The sequence below is a fragment of the Apodemus sylvaticus genome, chromosome 10, assembly GCF_947179515.1.
Source record: "Apodemus sylvaticus chromosome 10, mApoSyl1.1, whole genome shotgun sequence".
Lineage (NCBI taxonomy): Eukaryota > Metazoa > Chordata > Mammalia > Rodentia > Muridae > Apodemus > Apodemus sylvaticus.
The window spans coordinates 108,831,438-108,850,431 of NC_067481.1; the positions used below are offsets into that span (position 1 = coordinate 108,831,438).

General features: G+C 47.9%; 2 protein-coding genes across 6 annotated transcripts in view; one reads left to right on the forward strand and one right to left on the reverse strand.

The window, feature by feature from the left end:
• Window positions 1–8,944, forward strand: part of Nde1 (nudE neurodevelopment protein 1) — a 46,134-nt gene extending 37,190 nt beyond the window's left edge. Inside the window, exon 8 of the mRNA XM_052197187.1 lies at window positions 8,847–8,944. Within this exon, the coding sequence (XP_052053147.1) occupies window positions 8,847–8,888 (42 nt within the window). The 3' untranslated portion in view covers window positions 8,889–8,944. The remainder of the gene's footprint in view (window positions 1–8,846) is intronic.
• The window catches only part of Myh11 (myosin heavy chain 11), a 91,027-nt gene that overhangs the window by 5,159 nt on the left and 66,874 nt on the right, over window positions 1–18,994 (reverse strand). For 4 of the 5 annotated variants that reach the window (XM_052197179.1, XM_052197180.1, XM_052197182.1 and 1 more), the window contains 16 exons: window positions 16,892–17,063; window positions 13,844–14,056; window positions 12,527–12,671; window positions 10,834–11,040; window positions 9,474–9,578; window positions 9,247–9,399; window positions 8,817–9,065; window positions 6,180–6,392; window positions 5,756–5,968; window positions 5,376–5,537; window positions 4,883–5,011; window positions 4,581–4,669; window positions 3,619–3,742; window positions 2,564–2,772; window positions 1,473–1,581; window positions 1,209–1,381 (listed from right to left, as the gene is read on the reverse strand). In XM_052197179.1, coding sequence (XP_052053139.1) covers window positions 1,209–1,381; window positions 1,473–1,581; window positions 2,564–2,772; window positions 3,619–3,742; window positions 4,581–4,669; window positions 4,883–5,011; window positions 5,376–5,537; window positions 5,756–5,968; window positions 6,180–6,392; window positions 8,817–9,065; window positions 9,247–9,399; window positions 9,474–9,578; window positions 10,834–11,040; window positions 12,527–12,671; window positions 13,844–14,056; window positions 16,892–17,063 — 2,665 coding nt within the window. Of the gene's footprint in view, window positions 1–1,204; window positions 1,382–1,472; window positions 1,582–2,563; window positions 2,773–3,618; window positions 3,743–4,580; window positions 4,670–4,882; window positions 5,012–5,375; window positions 5,538–5,755; window positions 5,969–6,179; window positions 6,393–8,816; window positions 9,066–9,246; window positions 9,400–9,473; window positions 9,579–10,833; window positions 11,041–12,526; window positions 12,672–13,843; window positions 14,057–16,891; window positions 17,064–18,994 lie in introns of those variants that run through there. The other variant, XM_052197183.1, reaches the window with a different exon arrangement.

The following is an 18,994-nucleotide window of genomic DNA, read 5'->3' on the forward strand; positions in this document are numbered from 1 at the left end:
TGATCATTTCTGCTTTCCAGTTAAAACAGAAGTGAGGACATCAGTGGGGAGTGAGATGGAGATGAGAGATCACTTACTGGGGCACTTTCAGTGGTTGTCAGCACGCTCAGAATGAAGCAGAAATTGGGGAGTATCGTCTGGCTTATTTGTGTCTCAGCTGTGCAGAAGGCCAGACTGAGTACCCGCCAAAGGAAGGCAGGAAAGCAAGAGAGGCCTTCGGGTTGCTGAGGAGGTGTACAGGGGCAGGTGAAGGTTGACCATGGAAAGGAACTTGGGGCTGCTGGGGAAGGAAATGTGAAGGGAGCAAACACCACAGAGCTAGACAGGTAGCTCCAACTGTCTGGGATACCCACAGTACAGTTGAATCTAGAGTCTCTCATCATATTCCAGAGTATAGCAAGATCAAGGGACAGAAAGCAAGTCTCACGGGATATGGAAATCAGAAAACAGTGGAGTGAAGAGAGGCTGGAAGGTCAGAATGACAGGGTTCAGAGAGGGAGGCATCCCTGAGTGGGAGGACCAAACCTAGTCCCCACAATAGTGTGAGCAGGGTATCTTCATGAGGGGCCACCTGGCAACTTCTAGAGACATTTGTAGTTCTCACAATACTGGGTAGATGGGCCTGCTAAACACCTGACATGCACAGCCCAGACCAACCCTACCTGACACAGCAATGTGAGAACCTGAAATAGAAGGTTCAGAGAAGGATAAAAAGAAAGGGTTGGGGGGCTGGAGAGATGGTTCAACAGCACTGACTGCTCTTCCAAAGGTCCTGAGTTCAAATCCCAGCAACCACATGGTGGCTCACAACCATCTGTAAGGAGATCTGACTCCCTCTTCTGAAGTGTCTAAAGACAGCTACAGTGTACTTACATATAATAAATAAATAAATCATAAAAAAGAAAGGGTTGGTAGTCATCTATCCTGCAATGAACAGCAAACTTCAAGAGATGGACTCTTTCTCCGCCTCCTCCACACAGGAGGGAGGGGGACATGTGGGTTAAAGGATAAGAGATGAGTTTCTCAGAGGCCATGCCCTGCTCAGCTCTCTGCCTGCTCCAATGCTGGACTAATAAAAATGTTCAGAGAATCACAGGGAATGGGGATGTTAAAGGTATTGTTGGGTACTGGGATGCAGGGGAGCTCATGCATGGGCTCAGGGCAGACACTCCAGGGCTGAGGCCCTTCCAGCTATCTTGGCTCCTCACCTGAGTTTGCTCTTGAGGGCATTCACCTCACGGCCCATAGCCTCATTGCTCTCAGTGGCTTCATCTAGCTCCCGCTGCAGTTTCCTGCGGTTGGCATTGATACGTTGGGACTCCTCTTCTGCCTCTTCCAGCTGTCTTTTGAGCTGCTTGACCTTGGTGTTTCCTTTCTCTGCCTGCCAAGGACAGGACAATGTGTCAGCAAAGGTCAGGGTAAGGGTCGTGATGAGACCAGGACAGCCAGAAAGAGGCGCCAGCTGCGCCTACCTGCTCCTTGTACTGCTCCGCCATCTTGCGCTCATCCTCCACCTGCAGCAGGACTTCCTTTAGCTTCTTGTCCTTTTGCTTCAGTGACTTGGTAGCTGCCTGCTTTTCTCTGTCATGGAGAGGAAAGAGAGGTGGTTTCCAAGTGAAATGGCATTCTTATAATCAGCATGTTAACTAAGACATGGCGTCCCAGCTTCGATCCAACAGCCATCCCAAGAATCAGCCAGATGTAGAAAAAAGGAAAGTTGGCACAGTTGTAGAACCTTTGTGTTGTGGCCTAGCTGGCAGGATGGGTCAGTGGAAGACGGACTTAAAGGTGGTTCACCCAAACTCTCTGATGCCTGGTCCATCAAGATGTGAGAAGCAGCAGCAGCGACAGGTGCTGACCCCAAACCCAGCTCCTCCACTCTGCCTTTCCCACATGATGGACTGGAAACTGTGAGCCAAAATAAATCCTCCCTATCTTAAGTTGCTTCCATCTGGTAGTCTGTCACAGCAATGAGAAAAGTAACTGAGACATTCAGCACACGCCACTGCCTGGTGACAAAGTGGATGGTTGAAGCTGGGGATGACGGGAAAGAAAGGACAGAGAGTCGTGGGTTTTTATTGTTATTTCTGTTTTTTTTTTTTTTTTTGAGGTGATACAAATGATCATTCTATGTACCTGCAGGTAAGTTTAAAAACCTCACAAGAGTGTGAATCATCTGGAAAGGTGGTATAAGTAGCACAGAATCTTTAAAACACTAGGTTGCAAAGATGCTGTGACCCACTATCAAGCAGGAGAACCTTCTTGTGCCCGTGGCCTGGTGATGGGCCTTTAGTCCCCAGTGACAGGGGTGGGGGGGGTGGGGGGACAGGTTAAGAAAAGCCTGCGGGGGCTCCCACGAAGGCTGGCTCACGTCCAAAGGACAATCACCATTCTAACAACCATTAACATTTTTAGGGGTTGTTCTCAGCCAGACGCAGGCTCAGTACATCCTTGCCCTGTGGCCATAGTCACACACTCTACTGTCACACTCTAGGCTCTTAGGGTGATTCCCCAAGTGTTCCTTCCTGGCCTCCAGAAAGAAGGAACTCTGGGGTCCCCATACCTGGCCTCCTGTTCAACCTGCTCTTCCAGCTGTGCAATCTTGGCCTCCAGTGATGCAATGGTGGACTTGAGCTTGGCTTTGACAGCACCTTCTACCTCCTGCAACTTGCTTCTCAGTTCCTTGTTCTGGCGCTCCAGCTGTTGCCGTGCACTCTCATTCTTCTGAGCTGCGCTGCGCTCTGTGGCCAGTTCATTGCTCAGCTGCTCAGCCTGGGGAGGAGGAACGCATGAAGCAGAGGGACTACAGCTGGGTGAGTATCAGAACAAGTCTCCCGCCACTGTTTCCTAAGGCCAGAGTTCTCTATTTTTCTACCCCTCTCTTTCTCTACTCATTCTTTGTCATCTCCAGGCTCAGCTCAGAAGCCTCCTGTGTCACCTAGACTGAGCCAGAAACCTGTTCTGTTTCGCCCATGCTCCCTAGCCCAGACCCCAAGGGGCTATAGGATGGTTCCCGGCACCCAGCACAGAGACACTCAGGATGCTTCCACTTAATGGCAGCACCAAGGACTCCCAGGACTGGGCAAAGAGCAGTGAGGGAGAACACCAGAGCCATTCACCATGGCCATGAGTGGAGCAAGCAAGATGATGCCGGCTAACAGAAGATCCTGCAGGTCTGTTTAGAGTTTTCCGAAGACCTCAGGCAGAAACAGGCATGACACACACAGACAAGGAGGAAGAAGGACCCCATGCCTTATTCTCAGGTCTCCTCTCTTTCTCCTCAATCCCTGGAGCTAACACAAAGCATACCTGTGGTGCCTGCTATTTAGCCAGTGCCAGTGCTGGGCTACACCTATATCCTGTTTCAGGAAACATAGGCACCCTGCCCCTCCAGTGTGGGGAACAGAGCCAAGTGGCCGCGCCTCACTGTAGCCCTCAGGTGCCTATTTTGAGTCCACTGGTTGTGTGCCCAATACAGGTGCCCTGCAAAGGGCAGAAGCAAGTATCCAGAGCTAAAAGGGTAGGGCCAGGCTACTTCCTGAGCCCTCTGTGTTAACTTAAATGGCTTGAGTAGGTGTTCCCTCCCTTTTCCCTCACCCTAACCTCAGTATGTCCTACCTGCAGTGTGGCCTTGCGCACCCTGTCACTCATGGCCTCCATGTTGCCCTGCTCCTCCTCCAGCTCCTCCTCCAGCTGGGCAATCCTTGCCTCCAGGCGGCGCTTCTCATCCTGCAGTGTATTCCTGGAGGGAACGAAACTGCTTTGGGGACCCGTGGGCCTTACCCAGTCTTAGGCCCTGGAAAGGTGTTGTCTCGGGTGGCCCTCATTCTCCAACTGGGAAAACAAGCTCAAGTGAGACTAGAGTCATCCAAAGTCACCTATACCAAGCTCATGCAATGGGGCCTGGTTACCCACTGGTGGGCTCTGCTGAAGGACTAGATTCTGAGGCTCTGACCTAATACAGGGATCCATTCCTTGGTGGCTTCAGAACGTGATAGGATTCCTGGATGGTGAAAGGCAGTAAATGAAGGCTAGCTGGAAGAAGCTCATCACGGAGAGACAGGGCTTATATCCTTGGGGTCTCCACCCATTTCTTAATTCACACCGTTTTCTGTCTACCGTGAAGTGAACAGCCTCTTCAATGTGCACCCATCACCATGATGTACTAGCCCGAGTCCAGGATCAGCAAAGCCTCGGGCTGAATCCTCTGAAACCATGAGCTAAAATAAGCTTTTTCCTTTAAACATCTGTTGAACATTTGAGCCACAGCATGGCATCCTGCTGGGAAGAGGTGAGCTGGGACCCTCATAGACCAGCATCACCCAAGCCAGATGGGGTGGAAACAATCTCCTCTGGCTCTCTTTGGCCCTGCCACTACTCACACAGAATGAAGCGCCACATTTCCAAATCAGTAGGGGGGGGGGGGGTGAACCCTGAGGTCAATGCTTTTCCCAGCATGGGTCTGTCCTGCCAGAGCTCAGTGAGCACTGGGTTTGCTATCATTGAAGAGGGGATTCCAGGGCACACTCCGGCTGACTGTTCTCTCACCCCAAGTCTAGTTGCCTCTTCTATATCTTTACCTTCCTGACAAGCTGCTAGCCAGCTCCTCAGCCAGCTCCTCCTTCTCCAGGTCAGCTTGCTTGCGAGCTCTCTCAGCTGCTGCCAGGTCCTGAAGCAGAAAAGAGGCTCTAGCTAGGGGGCTCCTGCACAGCTGAAGTGCAGCACCCCCTCTGAGCTCAGGGAGGCTCCTTTTGTTCTTTGTGTGAGGGAGGTCCACTCATTCAGAAAGAAGCTGACAGGAGGGAAGGAAATCTGGGCGCCTAGGCCTGAGGGTCCCACCACAGCACTGCCAGTGGCTTTTGCCAGCAGGGCAAGCCTATACCTCCTGGAGTTGCATGAGGTCTGCCTCCAGGCTCTTGGCTTTCTTCTCATTCTCTTTTGAGGTGGCGAAGATCTCATCCCTAGAGGCACGGGCATCATCCAGCTCCCTTTGGAAGTCCTTCATCTGAGCCTGCATGAGTCAATAGGACAAGCAAGGACCACGTTACTCACCTGGCTCTGCACAGAGAGACTTACCTCTGCATGCCAACCCCTTGCAGTTTCCAGTTTATCTTGGTGAATCCCTGGTACTTGGCTGGGCCCCAGGTCTCCAGAATACTCCATGTGAACTGAAGGGACTGAACAAGAACCCAGCAACAGTGTCTCACTCAGAAAACCAACCACCTGTAGCTAAATCATGGCACAGAGTCAGCTGCTAACCTACACCTCTGATGCAGGTTGCTTCCTGATGTCTCCACTCCAGCACCAGGCTGCACTGGGTGGGCAACTCCTCCCCACCCCTGCGCTCCCTCCTCCCTCAACACGGTATTACCAACCTGCAGTTTGCGAAGCTGCTTGATAGCCTCCTCCCTCCCCTTAATGGCCGAGTCAGCCTGGAGCTCCAGGTCTTTCAGGTCCCCTTCCAGCTTCTTCTTAGCCGCTGCTGCCAGAGCCCTCTGCTTCCGTTCATCTTCCAGTTCCGTCTCATACTCATGCAGCTGAGCCAGGAAGAGGGATACAAGCTACAAGGATGGCCCTCAGAGCCCTGAGCTCCCAGAGACTCAGCATAACCCGGTGTGCGTTGCTGGGACGGGGGATGGGATGCCCACAGTTTCCAGCAAGTAGGTTTTAAGAGCTGAATTTAGGTTGTGAATCTTGGCAGCAGGTGGGAGTGGAGGATGGGGATATTGCCAGTCACAGGTGGGAGCAGGCTCACCTGCCGCTGTAGCTGCCGCCTCTTCTCCTCATTCTGCTCATCCCGAGCCTGGAGATCACGTTCAAACTGGCCCTTGAGGGCCTGCATGTTGACCTCCAGCCGCAGCTTGGCATCCTCAGTGGCCTGAAGTTCATCCTCCAGCTCCTCCAGCTGGGTTTTCATCTCTTCCATCTGGGTCTCCAAGGCACGCTTGGACTTCTCTAGTTCATGTACCTGGTAAGCAGAGTGAGCAGGGCCTTTCCTCAAGGGAGGCTTTACCCTCATGGAATAGAGGCTCATGAGGCCAGAGCAGTGGCCTTGGCCTCCAGGGTCTGACCCGGCCCCTGACGGCTCAGTCCCAGCTGCTGTCCCCTGGCCTCTCCTGCCCACACCAGCCTCATGTACCTTGCTGAGACAGCAGTTGGTGAGATGCAGAACCACTTACATTCTTGCCCACGTCATCCTTGGAGCTGACCAGGTCTTCCATCTCAGCCTTGAGCATCTTACTGGTCCTCTCCAGCTCTTCTTTGGCTTCTAGGGCTTCCTCCAGGGCCCGGGCTAGAGACAAAGCCTTCGTTTCTTTTTCCCTGGCCTCTGCTTCAGCTCGGTCTCTCTCATCTGCATACTTGGAGGAGATGTTCTTCTCCTCAGCTAACAGCTGAAAAAAAAAAAAAAAAACCACAGGGCTCAGAGGCATCCCCAGCACACCTGAGGCTCACCAAACTCCAGATGCGAAGACGACCTGGTCACGCGGAATGTGCCTAATGGAAGTACAAGCAATTTAGACACCCTGGAAGTCAGTTAGGATACTTCACTTCCTCACCACCCGTTGGGATAGCACCTCCTGCTACAGAGGACTGTGTGGCATTGAGCTTTGTGGCAGTGGGACGGCCACAAGTGTATTTCTTACAAAGTTACCCCATGCACCATACTAAAGGTACATGGTTATGTGCACACTTGGGTAAAAGTCAAAGACAGCTGTTCCATCTTAACACAATTCTCATCTGATGGAGAAGAGAGCAGTGTGTTACAGACTGTGGCACCTAAACCTAGACTTGCAAAATTCAGCAGACAAATGAGCACCAGGGACCTCCTAATAGCACAGGTGGTACCAAATCCCACAGAATATCCACAGGAAGGCAGTGGAACTCACTTCTGGCCCTCTAGTGGAAAATGAGACCAGGGGGGCAAAGGGCAGTCCAGAGGGGAATGGCTGCTGAGAAAGGGGGGAACTGGCATGCCCTGTTCCAGGAGGCCTGTTGGGGGCAGCAGTCCCCGAATCTCTAGCATCTGGGCTCACAGAATAGCTCTATATCGTGTGTAAATAAAATCATGTTTAATAAATATGGCTAGTCTATATTAGAGATAGTATTTAGGGATTTGGGTCATAACAGGAACGTTTATCAGAACAGTGTGACTGCACATTTGAAAAATGTATTCATCACAGCATATGTAGATTTACCTCAAAGATAAAATGATAATACTTTTAAAAAAAGATTTATTTATTTATTACATATATTTATTTATTTATACACTGTAGCTATACAGATGGTCGTGAGCCTTTATGTGGTTGCTGGGGATTGAATTTAGGACCTCTTTTCGCTCCAATCAACTCCACTCACTCAGCCCAAAGATGTATTTATTATTATAAATAAGTACACTGTAGCTGTCTTCAGACACACCAGAAGAGGGCGTCAGATCGCTTTACAGATCATGTGGCTGCTAGGATTTGAACACAGGACTTTTGGAAGAGCAGTCAGTGCTCTTAACAGCTGAGCCACCTCTCCAGCCTGAAAATAATACTTAATATTAGTGTTTTAAGGCAAAGTCTTGCTATGCAGCCTAGTTTTAAACTCATAATTTTCCTGCCTCATCTTCCTGAGATTCAGAATTTCAGGCCTGTGCTACCATGCCTGGCTGCAAAACTAATTTTTTAAATACAAGTCTTATTTATTTACATGTGTGTCCATATGCATGTGCTACAGGATGACCAGAAGACAAATTGTGGAAGTCTGGTCTCTCCTTCCACCAAATAGGTTTTAGGAGCTGGAATTAGGTCATGAATCTTGGCAGCAAGATTTTGGCAGTAAGCTATCTCTCACCAGCCTGAGTATCTTTTAATATGCAATGTTAAATGTTCAGAGAAAAGGGCATAGATGTCTTTAATTTGCTTTGAAATCCACCCCCAAAATGAAATATGTTGGGTTACTGTGATTCATCTTTATACACCTTTAACGCAGCACTCAGGAGCTGGAGGCAGGCAGATCTCTGTAAGTTTGAGGCCAGCCTGACCTATACTATGAATTCTAGACCAGATAGAGTTACATAGTAAGACCTCTTCCCACTGCCCCCCACCAAAGTAGGGCAACAGGCATGTAGCATAATGTAAATGATTGTGTCTGGTAGCGACTGCATTGGGGAAAGTGGTATTACCAAGGATACATTTTTGAGGGAAGGGCCTGGGCCTCAGTTGGTAGAGTGTTTGCCCACCCTAGGTCCAGTCTCCAGTATTACACAAAACTGACAAGGTACACCGGCATTCCCTAACCCTAACCCTCATCCTCTAACCCTAACCCTCTAACCCTAACTGTAACCTAGCATTCCAAAGGTGGAGGCAGGAGGATTACAAGTTCAGAAGTTCAAAGCCAACTATAGCTACACAGTGAGTTCAAGGCCCACCTGGTCAACAGGAGACCCTATTTAAAAAAAAAACAGAAATTAAATAATGTGCTCTGAATAAAATGAAGCTTAGGGTTACTTATAACACCCGGCAGTGCACCAGAGTATCCAGTGAGTGGGGGCAAATGACCCGCACTTTATTAGAGCTTGTACCAGCCTTGACGCTACGTCTGTCAACAGGTTTCACAGTGCTTGTATCTAGAAAAATCTCAATGTTAAGCATTCTGATATGTTCATGCACTGACATAGCAGCCCTCATATGTCATGGTCACCTAAGATGAGACAAGACAGCCTTCCAGAGCGTCCAGCAAGGTCCAGATGAGACTCAGATTCCCAGCACCTCTCCAGTGTGGCACAGAACTGACTTCACCCTGTGTGAAAGGCAGTAAACTTTCATCCCTACCTGATCGAATTTCTTCTGCTTCTTTTCCAGATTGGATACCAGTTGCCGCTGGTTGTCCAAGTCCACAACTAAGTCATCCAGCTCCTGCTGAAGCCTGTTCTTGGTTTTCTCCAGTTTGTCATAGGCGGCAGCCTTCTCCTCATACTGCTGGCCGAGGCCCTCCATCTCTTTCTGCAACCTCTTCTTCCCCTCCTCCATGATCTCGATGGTGCTTGCAAAGTCCTGCAGCTTCTTCTTAGAGTCCGAGAGCTGGAATGGCCAAGAGTGGGAAGCTGAGAAGTGAACTGTCTTCCTCCTCATTGAGGAAATTTAACAGCAGAGGGAGCTACTGAACAAATGAACCACATAGGCCCAGAGGAGACCCATGGGGGACCCCGGAGAAAAGAGGAGTCACAGTGGACCCACTGCAGGCCTCAGCATGCTGCCACACCTGAATGTTCAGGGTGGAGACGTGGCGCTCCAGGTTTTGCTTAGCCTCCATCTCCTCATCCAGCTGGTCCTGCAGGCTGTTCCTCTCATCTTCCAACTGACGCAGCTTGGTGGACACATTGAGCTTCTGCCGGGTTTCTTCTTGAAGCAGCTCCTACAAAAGAGAGCACACATAGTGGTCCCAGGGGTGCCCCCAAGGTCTCCCAGATGGTGCAGTACGATACTCACTTGGGTGTCTTGAAGCTGGGATCCAAGGGAAGCCACATCTTTGGCCAGTTTGATGGCCTTGCCCTCTGCCTCATTGAGCATGCCTGTGACACTCTCCACTTCATTCTGGGGGTGGGGAATGAGACTGGTGAGATGAAACTCATATCATAGATCAGCAAGAGAAGCCCTTTCCTCTCAGAATACATCACACACCTTTGTGGGATAGGACCTGTGGTACCCAGTGATAGAAAATACACAGGAGGCAAAGGGCAACTGCAGACCCTTCAGGAACCCATCATCTACAAGCTGGGAATGCTGGCCCTACACTCTGTCCTAAACCTTCCACTGTATTGACTGGGTGCAGTTAGGATCCACCTTATTGGATTCCAAATCCCTACCAAGGCTGGCAGAGATGAGCTTCAGATCTGAGAGTTCCAGTACTGAAAGTGACTCCTTACCACTGGAGAGGAAACAGGAGGGCCCATGGCTGTAGGCAGGTCCTGCTCTTACTCCTGCTCACTGTCTTTTCATGACTTCATGGCCCAGAGCAGAGCCCCTTCCTGCATCTCTGAATCCTACACTATCCCTGGAGGCTCTACCCAGGTGTGTCTAGGATGCATAGCTGCAGCCCTCACCTTACTGATCTCGTTTATAATGAGACCTTAAGTGTCACTGCATATTAGAGTCACAAACCCCTGTTCTCAACTGTAGGGAATGACAACTGTGGTGTTTCCCTACTCCCTCATTCTACCTTGTGAGCACAGGAAATATTCATCAAATTTGGGACCATTCTTTGGGAATGGAAACTCAGGCCAAATGTGTCTTTGAAGCTAAAACCAAAGATAATCAGCCCCCATCATTCATCAGCTTCAGTTTCCTCTGCTACTTGGGAGTAAACACCCACAGACATCTAACTGGGGCATCAGGCCCTTTGCAGTCTGGCCACGGCTTCCCTCTCTGGTCCTGTTCTATACCATGTCTTCTTCCAACTTGTCAGCACTGCTGGCCCTTGACTACGTCTACTTTTTCCATTTACCACAGGCCTTTGCATACACTATACCTTCTGTATACATATGCATCTGGGTGTTAGGCCTCCTAAGGGCAGCCTCTCCTGACCCCAGCCTACACCACACCTGCACTCCAGGCTGCCCTGTATTTGCTCTTACTATATTATGTACATCTCCTTCCAGGTTTTCTCTCTGTGTTTGTGACCATCCCTCCCACCCCACAGTGTCTGGTATGAGGGAGGTGCTCAATACATGTTCATGAAATGTATGCATGAGGTTTTGACAAGAAGAATTCCCACAGGGGAATACAAGGGTGCATCTCGGGAAGCGGCTTTCGGGAGGCTGAGCAGAGAGGTCACGCTGCCTGCCCTCACCTGTAGCTTGTGGACCTTGTCAGTGAGCTCAGTCCGGGCACGTTCTCCATCACTGCACTTGGACTGCAGCTCCTGCAGCTGCACCTCCAGCTTCTTCTTCTTGTGTTCTACCTCCTGCTTTGCCTGGCCCAGGACACGCAGCTCCCCAGCCAGGTCTGCGTTCTCCTTCTCCAGTGTCTGCTTGCTTTTGTCCAGGTTTGCCTTGGCCTGTCAAGAGAAGCAGAGGGAGGTGAGATTGTCTCTTCCTTTCCCTGCTCCACTCCCAGTCCAAGGGAAGGGAAGAGGGGTGCACAGAACTTCTTCAGAACTCTTGAAATTCTAGTTTCCTAACTACAGGAATCAAATCAAAACGTACCCATGTCCCTGAGGCCTGTTCTGCATAGGCTACCACATTTTAGAACATTTCCCAGGAAAATTCTAAATTCCCAGATCTTTTTAAAAACAACTCCATGTTCTATCTTGTGAGACTGTGGCATTCTGCTTAGATGGCCACATTTGTCAAAATGCACTGAAAGGTACACTTAAAGTTGGTGAATTTAGCCAGGAGTGGTGGCATACACCTCTAATCCCAGGACTCAGTAGTAGAATCTTGAATGTGAGGTTTGAGTTAACTAGTGAAATCATGTCTCAAAGAAGAAAGAGAAAGGAAGAAAGAGAGGGAGAGAGAGAAAGAAACAAGAGAAAGAGAAAAATAGGAAGGCAGGCCATGGTGGCTTATGTCTGCAATTCCAACATCCCAGCTGAAGCAGGAGGATTACTATGAGTTCCAAGACAACCTAGGCTATAGAATGAGATTCTGTCTAAAGTTAAGTGTGTGTGTGTGTGTGTGTGTGTGTGTGTGTGTGCGCGCGCATGTGCATGCACACATGCAAGCACGTGTGGTATGCTTACATATTTCAATACTTCTGACTTTCAAAGAACAAGCTAAAGACCTGGAGACAGAACTTTTCCCTTCCCCCAGACAGAAACCAGACAGATCTAGGTGGTGGCTGCCGCTCGTGTGGCAGCCCAGCTCCCTTTGGTCTTGTTACCATCACTTCCTCTTATCTTTCACATTCATTGTCTAATTTGCCCCAATATTTCTGTAATCAAGTTATTTTACCTAACCAGCTCCGGAGTGTATATATATATGAGTCACTTAAGGAAAAAGAGTGTTTAGGTAAAAACAGGAAAAAGAGATGGACTTGAGCTAGTGAGGAGGATAGAAGAGGAGAAAATCATGTGGCTCCTGGAGCCCAGGCAAACCACCTGGTTCCAGATCACCCCCCTACACACTATATATATATATATATATATATATATATATATATATATATGTAAAACTAGGCTACACAGTTTCTCTAAATGTGAGAATCATGGCTCTCACAGCTTTTTGAGTTATTGGATAAATGTATATTATATCTGTATGTAAAGAAGCATCTTGGGGAATGGGACCACGGGACTCAGACTGAACATGCTTTGCCTACTTTTCATAGACACTGTCTGCATGACCTGAAGATCAGTTTATCAATTAACTTGGTATGCTTGTATTCCAACGATGACCCATCTCATGAAGGCTGCGGTAGGAATTTTTACTTGTAAAACACAGAAAGTTCTAGTTTTTTTGGAGCATTTCAAATTCCAAAGTTCTAGACAAGAGTGAGTGAGGTTTGCCATCATGACATGGCTTCTGGGATGTCTCCTGAGCACGCACCCTTTTGAACTGCTCCAGCTGCTCTGTGAGTTCCTCCACTGCCTGTGTGTGCTTCTGCCTCATCTCCTGGACTTGGGCCTCATGGGACCGCGTCTCCTCATCCAGGGCCTTCTTCAGAACTGTCACCTCCTGTTCCCTCTTGGCTCTAAGGGAAAAGAAACAGTGATTGACACTTAGGCAGGAGACAGAGGGTTTGCCTGTGACAGTACTATGTGAGGGAACAAGAGGTGTCCTGGTACCCGGAAGTCCTTCTCCTTTCACAGCAGCCTGCCTAACTTCTCTAGCCCAGCAGTTTTGTCTCAACTGTGAAATGGGGAGGGTGTGACCTGCTCAAGGTGTTACCAGGACTTCTCAAGGGTGCCAAGCCAAGATACAAGCTATGAGCAAGAACATGTCTGTGATCTACAGACATCCCTTAAAACACTGCTTGGATTTATGCAACACTTACTATATACTGGGGCCTGAACTAAGATTTATTTATTTATTTATTTATTTATTTATTTATTTGACAGGATTTCACTTACTACATAACTTAGGCTGGTCTCAAATTCACAATCTTCCTGCCTCCACTTCTGAGTGCTAGGATTATACAAGCATGAGCCATCAAGCCCAACTGGACCTGTTTTTCCATACACGGCATCTCATCCTCAGATCAACTCTATGAGGCAGTGATGTCATTTTCAGGCTAAGGGGGGGGGGCGGGACAGCTTACCCATGGGGCACTAACCATTCTGTGACAGAGCTACAACATGAAGCCAGCATCACTTTGAGCCTGGCTTTTAGCCACTGTCTTTCTGTATCTCTAACCAGGTAGGAGAAGAACAAAAGGCGGGACTAACCTTTGCTACACGTATAAAACTCCAAGTGTGGTGAATACTGGGTCACAGTTAATAAAGATCCCTCCTAAATTATATGCTCAAAAGATCTGTATGCTTATTGAACCACCTATGTTCACCAGAAACACCATATTCTCTGGGATATGGCTGTTTGTCTTTTCTGTTTACTTATAGTGACTCCTGAATTGGAGACCAATCTGATAAATGTTATTTTTAAAATTTAACATAAAAGATATATACATGCACACATCCAGACAGAGGAAGAACTTATTTTAAAAACCTTAACTATGGGTGGAACTGGAGAAAATATCCTTTTTGACACCTGTTCTTCTATCATGCTTACGCTGTCCTTGAATTTGGGCACTACTACTCTCCTGCAGATAAAATCAAACAGACTCACAATAGTGAAGACACAGCCAGGAAGGCCAGTGGTTCCGGATCTGCTTGTGGTCAGTGGCCTCTGAGGCCCAGCTCCCGGTACCTGAGCTCCTGCTGTGTAGCCGTGCTGTCCAGCGTGTCCTCCAGCTCTGTCTTGAGCGCCTCCAGCTCCTCCCCCAGGTCTCTCTTTTGCTTTTCAGCCTTGTTCCTGGCAGCCCGCTCTGAGTCTAGGTCCTCCTGTAGGTCTGAGACATGGCCCTCCAGCTCTCGAATCTTCTTTAGGGCATTGTTTTTTTGGGCAATCTCTTCATCGAGCCTGCCCGGAACGGAACACCCAGGATTAAGACCCCCACAGCCAAGGCTATCCAATGTCACCAAAAAACTATTCTTAGCCTGACTCCTTGTGTCTCAAAGTGTAGGAAGCTCAGCTTAAAGAAAGCATTGGAGAAACAAGGATTGTCAATCACACAGATCTGTTTTCGTCAACAGAAGGAAATGAATGACACCTAGTCACCTGAATGCCAGATGGAAAACCGGTCAGTCAGTCTGGTGTTCTTTGCTCTTCTATTAGGATCCCCTATGTCCTGAGCACTGTCTGGGCTCTGGTCCTACAGTGAAGAGAACTCATCCCTATGGAAGCGGCTCCATGTATTTTCACCCTCCACCAAGAGAATCAGTCCTTATGCTCATCACAGGCCCCTTTCTAGACCCTCGTACTGAGCTCTGTTTACCAGCCAGCAGAATTCATTCTTATTGTAAAATGTCATAAGTTCTACTATATTTAAATGTGTAAGGAAGATAAACTGTGTGGTCAGCCTCTGGAGGTCTTGACCCAGTGCCTGTAAAGATGGTACTGTGCAGAGTTTCAATCTTCATCTCTCCTGCACCCTCCACCCCGGTCGTCAGGGTTAGGGGATGGGATCTCTGACACCAAAGATGTCAGAACTCATTCCTCCCACATCTCCCCGAGACAGGTGCTCCTTTTGATGTTGGAGATTCACATAGAATGAGAGCACCAAGTTTTATATAAAAAGTCTAAAACAGGGAATAGTGGCAAACATCTGTGATCCTTGTACTGGGAAGACTGAGGCAGGAGGACCTCAAGTTCCAGGTCATGTTGAGATACATAGTGAGATCCTTTCTCAAGAAAATAAAAATAGAAACAAACCAAAAAATAAAAAGGAGCTGGGTGTGCAAATGCCTGTCAATCAGTTCAACACTGGGGAGGCTGAGGCAGGAGAGCGGCTAAGAGTTCAAGGTTAGTCTGAATTACATAGTAGGTTCCAGGAAAGCCCCCAAAAGGGTGCGTTTGTATATTTAGGCTTGTGTGTGTATGTGTGTGTGATGGTTTGTATGTGCTTGGCCCAGGGAGTGGCACTGTCTATTAGAAAGTGTGGCCCTGTTGGAGTAGGTGTGTCACAGTGTGTGTGGGCTTTAAGACCCTCACCCTAGCTGCCGGGAAGCAAGTATTCTGCTAGTAGCCTTCAGATAAAGATGTAGAACTCTCAGTTCCTCCTGCACCATGTCTGCCTAGATGCTGCCACATTCGTGCCTTGATGACAATGGACTGAACCTCTGAAATTGTAAGCCAGTCCCAATTACATGTTGTTCATATAAGAGTTGTCTTGGTCATGACATCTGTTCACAGCAGTAAAACCCTAACTAATACAGTGGGTATACATGCACTTTTTTGTGGTGTTGGATCTCTATGCCAGGTGAGGTCCTTGCCCTGAGTTATGCTCCAACCCTTGATAAATGCTTTGTGAACACTAAACATCTCTGTTCTTTCATTTGCTCAGCCAGTAACTGGGTCCATGGTGTACCCTTGTTTATGTGTTCCTAACGGTATTAAAACCACAGCTTATATTACATATTTAAGAAGGTACACATATACACAGATACACCTATATACATAACAACAATAAACAGAGACCATGCATTAGAAAGAAAGCAAGGGGATGTATGATAGGGGTTGGAGAGAGGAAAGGGAAAGGAGAAAATGATGTAATTATTTCAAACAACAACAAAATCATAAAACAGTCAGCTCCCCAGTGCAGCAGAGATGGCGATCATGAACCAGGTGGGGCATGAATGATGCCAAATGACAGAGCTGCAGCTTCAGTGGAGGCAGAGCTCTGTCCTGGTGCATGGTGGAGCTAACATCTGTTTTGTGTTCTAAGACAGAATCTTGCTTATGGAGCCCAGTCTGTCCATAAAACCACGATCCTCCTGCCTCAGCCTCAGAGTGCTGGGATTACATCACATTAAGCTTTGCCATCCCACTTGACTATGATAAATGGGGAGGAGGAGGGACAGACTGGTGCTCAGATGTGGTTGCGCTTATACCCAGGCTCTTTCGGGGTAACCCGGCCACTGTTTCGGCCATAGACTAATGTCCCCTAGCAGCCTTTTTTCAATAGCCATCCAAGCTCTGCTATGCACTCTGAATTAGAAAAGACAGGTGAGCCAGGAGACAAATCATAAAGTCCCATAAAGCTTGGCTCGGCCTCTTAGAAGCAGTGTGAGCAGGCACCTCCTTCACTCTCCAGAGAAGTGAGGGTAAGAGAGCACACCTGGTTAGGGGGATTGAGGAGGCTTCCAGGAATGAGCTAAAACACTTAACAGAGTGGTAAATGTCACTTGCAATTGTGATATTCCTGACTTGAGGCCAGCTGAATGCCTGGATAAAGGAAGAGCAGAGGGACTAGAAGGGACACGTAACTGGGGCTGTGTGGGTGGAAGTATGGGCAGAAGCTAGGGAAGAAAGCAGCATGTACAGCAAGATTTGAGAGAGAGTAGGGCTGGGACGATGAAAGTCACTGCAGTCTAGACATGTGGCGTTTATGATACCAGTAGAGATGGACTCAGTGGGTAGCTGGGAATTCAGAACTGGGGTTCAAATGAGAAATTCTGGGTACCTCAGATGTTGTAATCCTATTGGAGTGGGGCCACTGCAGAGAGGATGAATTTGGAAGGAAGAGGATCAAATGTGAGGTTTAGGGGTCAGAGCATAGTTGGGCAGGCTTGCAGGAAACCAAGTCTGACAGTTGATGTCCATGCCAACTGACCATGGCCATCTTAAAAAGCAGAGGGCCTCTGGGCACACACGGACACACACAGACACAGACACAACTGTAAGCACACAGCACACCTGGCCAGGGCTGCCTGTAGCTCTTCCTCTTTCTTTGCCAGCTGTGTCTTTAGCTCTGCGATCTGGGCCTGCAGGTCAGCAATCTGCTCATGGAAGTCACTGGCGTCACCCTCCAGTTTCCTCTTGAGTTTCTCCAGCTCCTGCCGGCTCTTCTCCTCTTTCTTCAGCCTCACTGTAACAGAGCCAGGGCTACCTCAGTTGGGGGATACCCCCAGGAAGAGGCATGTGTCTTTCTACCTGGGCTATGGACACTGAACATTTAGCCCTAGACCTTCTCCAGTAGAGGGAATGTTGAGCTTGCGAAAATGCTACCCACAGTGTGGAGCCCAGGTAGAATCTCTTTCCCAGGATAATCTGTCTTTCTAATGGTTCCTTTCTGACTTTTTCTGGTTTATTTGTTTTCTTAAAAAGATTTATTTGGGGCTGGAGTGATGGCTCAGCGGTTAAGAGCACTGACTGTTCTTCCAGATGTCCTGAGTTCAATTCCCAGCAACTGCATGGTGGCTCACAACCATCTGTAATGGAATCTGATGCCCTCTTCGGGTGTGTCTGAAGACAGCTGCAGTGTGCTCATATAAATAAAATAAATATATTTGTAAAAAGTTTTATTCTAGCTGGGTGGTGGTGGCGGCGCATGCCTGTAATCCCAGCACTCTGGGAGGCAGAGGTAGGCGGATTTCTGAGTTCGAGGCCAGCTTGGTCTAAAGAATGAGTTACAGGACAGCCAGGGCTACACAGAGAAACCCTGTCTCGAAAAAACCAAATAAAAAAAAAGTTTTATTTTGTGGGTATATGTGGGAGCGTGCGAGCACACATGTGTGTGAGGGAGAATTTGGAGTCCAGGAGAGGCTGCTGGATCTTGCGCAGCTGGAATTACAGGTATTTGTGAGCCACTTAGTTAGTGCCAGATCTAAACTCTGGTCCTCCTGATTGAGCAGAAAGTGCTCTTCACTGCTGGGCCATCTTTCAGATCCCTAAGGACTTATTTTTTAAAGTGACTGTATAGAACAGTTCTACAGGTCTTGTGAGGACATTGTCATAGATAGCCATGATGGGACTTTGCTTCAATTGCTCTTTCCCTCTTCCCCCCATTCCCCACGCCTCTGGTCTCTCTTTATTCAAATAGTTCCTCTTTCTGCTTTCATGGCTTTTCTTTTTTAAAATCTGATTCCATGTGAGAGAAAAGGTATTGTTCTTTTTTTTTTTTAACCCAATCTTCCTCTTGCTCAGTCACCTACCCTACCCCTTCTTTTCCATATGTCTCCTTCAACTTTCATGTCTTATGCATATGTACTTATTTAAAATCTAGATCCTGGACTGGGGATGTAGCTCAGTTGGTAGTGCTCATCTTGCATGCAGTGGTTCGATTCCTAGCACTGCATGAGCTCAGCACAGTGGTACTACTATGTAATGTTACCTGCTGTACCAGCATTTGTGAGGTGTAGGTAGAAGGATCAGGAACTCACAGCTAGCTTTGGCTATATACTGAGTTTCAGGCCTGCCGAGGCCACATGAGACCCTGTCTCTAAAAATAAAGTAAAATAGGGCCAACAGGATGACTTAGCAGTAAAGGCACTTGCATCCAAGCTTAACAATCTAAGTTTAATCCCCAGGCTCTGCAAAGTAGAAGGAGAGAACCAATTCTACAAAGTTGTCTTGTGACATCCTTGGACATGCTGTGACATGTGTGAGCACACACACATATATGCATACACACCACACACTATATACACACCACACAATATACACCACACATACCATACATACAGACACACACATATCACACACACATACACACACCATACATACCATATCTACATACAACACATATATACCACATGCATACATACCTATCACATACATCACACACACCGCACATACCATACATATAAGCATGTACATATCACACCCACACCCACATACCATACATATATCACACACATATCTCACATACCATACATACACACACTACCTAGACACACACATTCACACATACACCATACATACCACATACCACACACATGCACACTCAAAAAAAATAAATGAAATTTTCTATTTTAAAGAAAATAGAAAATAAAATAATAAAAATTTGTAATATAAAAT